This window comes from Taudactylus pleione, unplaced genomic scaffold (genome assembly GCF_031769625.1).
Source record: "Taudactylus pleione unplaced genomic scaffold, aTauple2 ptg000792l, whole genome shotgun sequence".
NCBI classification, from domain to species: Eukaryota; Metazoa; Chordata; class Amphibia; order Anura; family Myobatrachidae; genus Taudactylus; species Taudactylus pleione.
The window spans coordinates 4,131,354-4,137,710 of record NW_028285194.1 but is presented as its reverse complement, the minus strand read 5'-3'; the positions used below and the strand labels follow the sequence as shown (position 1 = coordinate 4,137,710).

The 6,357-nt window shown below is 40.0% G+C and overlaps 1 protein-coding gene and 1 pseudogene across 1 annotated transcript; one reads left to right on the top strand and one right to left on the bottom strand.

Moving 5' to 3' along the window:
* Positions 1-258: 258 nt before the first annotated feature.
* On the bottom strand, positions 259-3,325 carry LOC148474962 (uncharacterized; annotated as a pseudogene).
* Positions 3,326-5,089: 1,764 nt separating this feature from the next.
* Positions 5,090-5,992, top strand: LOC148474961 (paraneoplastic antigen Ma1 homolog). The gene has a single exon (XM_088457905.1). It carries the CDS (start codon positions 5,090-5,092, stop codon positions 5,990-5,992), a length of 903 nt encoding a protein of 300 aa, XP_088314031.1.
* Positions 5,993-6,357: the final 365 nt, after the last annotated feature.

Here is a 6,357-nt window from a genome sequence, read left to right as displayed (position 1 = left end):
AATAAACGTCCATGCCCTTTACTTCCCAATCTGTGTGCCTGCTGACTTTTTAGTTACTATTTTGTCTAAATATCTCTTCAACACCTGATCATATTTGCTGAGTACAATCAGCAATTCTTGAAAATTCCCATGGTGTAATCGTGAATCATCCAATGCATATGTTGCTTCAGACTTGCTTCCTCAGAAGCTCAAACCTCATTTACCAATCAGTTTGATAACTTCAACAACCCTTTCCATTACGTGTATGTTATTTTTAATCTACTCTTTTCTCTTTTGCGTTTGCTCTGAAAACAGTAATTCTCCAATGTCTTTGTGCTTCAAAGCTTGCATATGAGCCTCTGCACAAGTAATGTGATGTTTGCTGATCTCGTGTTGATGTGTTGGTAGGTATGCATCCAGTCTTTCAATCCATCTATAAAACACTATCTTCATTAGACTTGCTATATGCCAAGCATATTATGCAGTATAGTGCATTTGATGACTTGCTATAGGATATCCAAGAATGTTGAGAACCATTTTTCCGTAGACTTACCTTTTTAGCTGCAAAACGGAGAGTCATCATTCATTGGTTGTATTGGATGTGACTGAAAAAAAGAAAGATGTCTCATTTTCCTTTAGCCTATCAAAAATATTTGCATTGTCATTTGCATGCAGGCTATCCAATGTTCCCATGGATAACTCTGTTTCTGTCCTCTGAGTTTTGAGTTCCACGTCAGAGGAAGAGCTCTCTGATTCCTCTGTTCTTCCTTCTATCAATGTGTAGGTTGCAGTAGGCCATTCTGCAATGTAGCTTGCAGTTTCTTATTGTCTTCTTTCTTTTGATGCCGGTGTTATTTCTAAAGGTCCCAGATAAACTGCAGCTGTAATCCTCTTCTCTTTCATCTGTTGGTGCTGTTTTCTGTGCCGTTGAAGGCCCACTACTAGCAGTATTTAAAAAGGTTGGTCAACTTAGTACCCTTTTCTGCTTCTGAAGCCAGTAGTTTCTTTTTCTTCTCACTTAGTTTATGTGCACCACCTTTCAATTTGTAAAGTTTAATACAAATGTTAGCTGGGGGGCACTCTTATCTTGGAAGGACTGTCTACAGTATTTAACTAGCACAAGAGTATTTAGGGGTCTATGTACTAAGCAGTGATAAGAGACAGAGTGAAAAGTGATAAGTAAGTGATAAGGTGCCAGCCAATCAGCTCCCAACTGCCATCTCACAGGCTGTGTTTGAAAAATGACAGTTGGGAGCTGATTGGCTGGCACCTTATCACTTTTCACTCTGGGCCTGATTCAGAGCCGGCCGCTATTTGCACTCGCTCGTCCAGAAAAAGGGGCTGGCTATTTAAATTGACCGTTAGCTCTTTGCGGTCTGTTGACGCCTCTATGTCTGAATGAGCAAACAAAACATGCGGACGTTTTTTTGTAAAAAACGCCCCCTGGCCGCTCGCATCATACGTCATCTCCGCTATTTATTAGATTAATCGAGTACATCGAAAGGCGAATGAACTCGCTATTCATGTGGTTGCATTTTCCTACCGCAATCATGCGAGCAGTTCTGGCTAAAAGACACCCAACTGACGTGGTCGATGACGCTGCTTTGTTAATTATGCACACCCTTAAAACGCCCGTCTTGACCTTTTGGCATGCCTGCGTTCGGATCTCCACTCCCCGTTTTCAAGCACCTTCCCCTGTTACAACCCACAAACGCCTCATCCTGTCACTCAAATTAGCAGGCATTCGCTATTTTGCGTGCACACGATTTTCGGCTGCACTGACTGGTTCGCGCATGCGTACTAAAACCCATACGCATGCGCAGATGTGCGAACATCGCTCGGAGCGAACGAGCATCCGCTTACGAGCGGCTCTGAATCAGGCCCTCTGTCTCTTATCACTGCTTAGTACATAGACCCCTTAGTCATGTCATTCGGTCCATGTCCGGTCCAGGCTGTAGCAGTGTGTGGAGTTTCTTGCCAGCATGACCACTCTTATGCAGTCGAAAGTCACTTTGTATATCTTTCAATGAAGATCAAATGTACTTCACTTTTTAGCGCTGTGTATATCTCAACTCACAAAATAACTCCTTTCCTCCTTCTAGAAACTATGCAATGTTTTCGGATCCTCAGAAACAAAAATAATTGTATATAGTAAAACACCACCAAGTACATTTAAATTTATATTTTATAATTCACTTACAGAAATTAAAATCAAGAAAAGCATGTAGCAAACCTGAATATGACAGCATACAGTACATAAATCCATCTGATTTTGAGCTTTACCAGCTTATAAATGTAAGGAGACATATCTGTTAGAAGAAAGTGGCAATTCAGGGACCTCTTTGATATCGTACGTTCTCACACCTACTGATGCCTTTCGGTAATATATCTATCTTTTATCAAAGCCGGTTATGTGATTGATTTATATATTTTCAATATCTACCCAGTGGTCTGGCATGGAATATTTGTATAGTATTGTTAGGTTCTAGCTCCTGTGTGTTAAAGCTTTGTATACTTTTTTGCCGCATCATATACTGACTTTGCTTTGTCTTCACTCATACACACACACACACACTGGCATTGAAGACATCCCACAAGTAGCTAATATATATGTACACATACATATATATATATATATATATATATATATATATATATAATATACAGTATATATATATACACACAATATCACAGTTATGCACCCACACATACATACACGATGCATTTAATTGATTTTCGTTAGATAGAAGTTAAATATTCTATTAATGTTGTCATACTACTGTATGCTGTTTTTCCCTACCTGTTTTTGAGTTTTGTTACCGTTTTCCTGGCTCCTGTAAAGTTGGGGTCTGGTTTTCAAAATTTGCTGCTGAATTGGAATAAAACACGTTCTCAAACCTTGAATGATTTGGGGTCATTAACATAAATTATAATAATAATGAGAATAATAATAACTATTATTAACTTTCATTTATAGGGCACCACAAAGTGTCAGCAGCGCAGAACAAGGGGGTATACCAAACATTTTGTGAAATTACAGATTAATAGACTTGATATATCACTATGGCTACTGTAGTTGTAGCTGTAAATTACATCTAAACTATTGCCCTTGTAAATTAATATATGCCCTCCTCATTGATTACATGCAGAGTGCTAGAATGAACACTACATAACTACTAACTCCAGCTTAAATACAAACTGGAGGTGCATATTTACTGACACCAGAGTGGTTAAGGCAAGGGGAGTGCAACATACTCTAGCTGACATGAGTATGCAGTGGTATGGAGAGCACCCTCCCTTTATGTCCAGATAAACTACTCCCTTTGTCATTCTCATCCTCCATCATGTAGCCATATGAATTTATGGCTAAAAAAATACATGAATATAGGCCAGTGGTACAGGACACACACAAGAGTTAATATATAAATTATCTGAATGTTTAATAATAGGTTTATACTATAATCATTAAAGAGAAATGAATGTAAATAATATAAATGTATGTAATTACATTTCCGTATTGTGAACATATAGGTTTGGAGTATTAGCCAGTGCAGCGGCACGAGGTAGTTTAGAAAGTGCCAGAAATGGCATGAGCTCTGACCAGTGGCAGTTAGGTGGCCAGTGGCAGTTAGGTGCGGTAGGCATGCTCGTGCTGCAGGGGATATAGGGGTGGTGGCGCAGCGCAGAGTCCAGTCTGCAGTTCCCCCAACAGTGCTCATGCTGGGAGTCTCTCTGGCGCTACTTTAGGAGTGAGCGCTAGTAGCGGCAGCAGCCGGGAGCTCCAGCACTGAAGCCAGAGTGGGCATTACCTTTGTGTTTGCCGGAGACAGAGCTGTGTGTTCTGGCTTGGCTCCAGCGGTAAGCAGCAACAGAAAGCCGCATCATCGGAAGGGGCATCCCCTGATCTGAGGTCACGCAGGAGGCGGAGAGAAGGAGAGGCGGACCCTGATGTGTGAGCAGGAGCTGGAGATACGCTGACAGCCTGAGAGCTACGGAGTGTAGCCAGCGCCTCAGCAGTTGATACAGTGTAACCCTTTCAGTCCCTGACAGCTATCCAGAGTGGTTGTGAGTACTATAAAACCCCACACCACACTTACAAGCATCATTAGTAAAGCAGACTGGCATAATTTATAAGTATACAGCAGGGGATATATCAGAGAGAATCCCTTTCTTGTCAGCAAGGCACTATGAATTAAGGGATATAATACTGCTATATGCACCTGTATAGCCAACGCAGGAGAAAAGTATCAGATAGAAGAAGGATACAATTGTAGCAAGACTTTACCCGTCTATAGTACAGTGTGAATTCTGATCTCAAGTTTGGAATTCAGAATAGGAGTATTGCAGTAGATAAAGCACTGGCTACTACACTCTAGAGACTTATATGTATATCTTTATGTAAGTTACAGAGTCAGAGGATTTTCGTACATATATATAAGCCCTAAAAGGATGCATAAACTTGGATAAATCTGGGGCTCATCCTATAAACTTATTCTTTTGCCTAGGATAATCCTGGATTCTACTCTTTAGGACTAAGACATTTTAGTTGAAGAGACAGGACTCTTGATATAGACTCATCTTCATATATTCTCTTCACGGAATTGACTATTATATATTTTAACTGGGAATGTTATTTACAGAAATCCATCAGTATAGTTTCATTACAGTATAGCGGATTTATTGCATGGGGAGGGAATGTTCATGGGAATTGTATTGTGATATTACCTGTATATTTATGCGTATACTTTGTAAGGCCTGATATATGATGACAATATATGTATAAAAACAATAACCGTGTATAGAACTACTTACCTTAAGGTATCTGATGGACGTCTTTCATCGGGAAGCTGTGAAGGAAGAAAGGAGACAGGTGTTGATTTAAGTGCAATGTATAAATGTCGATTTATAAGTACTGTGTAAATATTTGAATCCAAACAAAACATTTCATTATACAAATTATATATTAGGGCAACCCTAGGATAGCCCTTATAAAATAGCCTAGGTGGAGGCACACAATATAAGGATAAAATATATACATATATAGCTACCATCCTTAGAATTGGTGGGGCTACATTTGGAGGCACTGAGCTGAGATCTACACTCAGGAGAAATGGAGTATTTTAGCGGAGCAGATTTAAGGGCATGGTGCCATAGGAAAGGAGTAAACCCTAAACAGTGTTTTGGAGTAGGGGGAAACTTTTCAGAATTTACTGATGACTATATTACAAAACAAGTAAAATCATTATATGGGGTTATACAGCCACATATTATAGATAAATGGAGGGGAGATTTGGGATTGGTGTGCGTAATATTGATAGAGACTGAAAGAGATTTAGACCCAAATCTAATCCCAATGATGATGGTGGCGGACAGCATGTCAGGAAGGAGATGGAATATTATTTGGCCTAGTAGTGGAGAAGATGAAGAGGCTGAATCATCTCCCTTATTATTTGACCCAAATTCTGTTGGAGATAATGTTGACCAGGGGAATAATGGAGAAAAGGATAGTATCATAAATAATGAAAAATTAGGAAGCCAATTTGAGACCATAATAGATAGGGTTGTAACTCAACTAGAAAGGTGGCACTATGAAGGCAGCTATCGTAGACTAAGAATCTTTTCAGGCATTCAACCAGTTCCCGTAGGAGAGGAAACTTTTGAAGCCTGGAGGGAGGCGGCCATACAACAAACCGAGGAGTGGAAATGTCCCGACTATATTAAGAAACAAAGAGTGGTGGAGAGCCTTAGGGGACCTGCAATGGGAGTTATACAGGCCACCCGGCGTAGTAATCCAGACGCCACTATTGAAACTTATTTCGAGGCATTGGACTATGCCTACGGAACCCTGGAAGATGTGGGAGATCTCATTTCCAGGTTGCACCATACTTTTCAGGAACCTGGGGAGAAATTAAGTGTATATCTATTTAGACTAGATAAATTGCTGTATAAAACAATAGAGAAAGAGGGATTAAAAAAAGAGGATATCGATGAAAATCGAATGAAACAACTTTAGAGGGGTGCTTTGACCACTGACCCAGTGGCACAAAAAATTAGATGCTCCAAAATTAAGAAAACCCCACCCTCTTTTAATGAGCTTATGAAGGAGATAAAACAGGATGAAATGCTCATAGATATGCGGGAACGTACAATAAAGAAAGTTAAGGTAGTGGTACCTGCTCTTGAACAACAGTCATTTGAAGAAAAAATAATTAAGCTAATGGAGGAGCAGAATAAAAAAATTGACCAATTCATAATTTCCCAAACTTCAATGCCCCCTCCCAGAGGAGTATCTTCATTAATGCCTAGTAGAGGTATGGGTAGAGGGGTTAGGCCTGTAACTAGAGGATGCTTTAGATGTGGACAGATGGGGCATCGAGC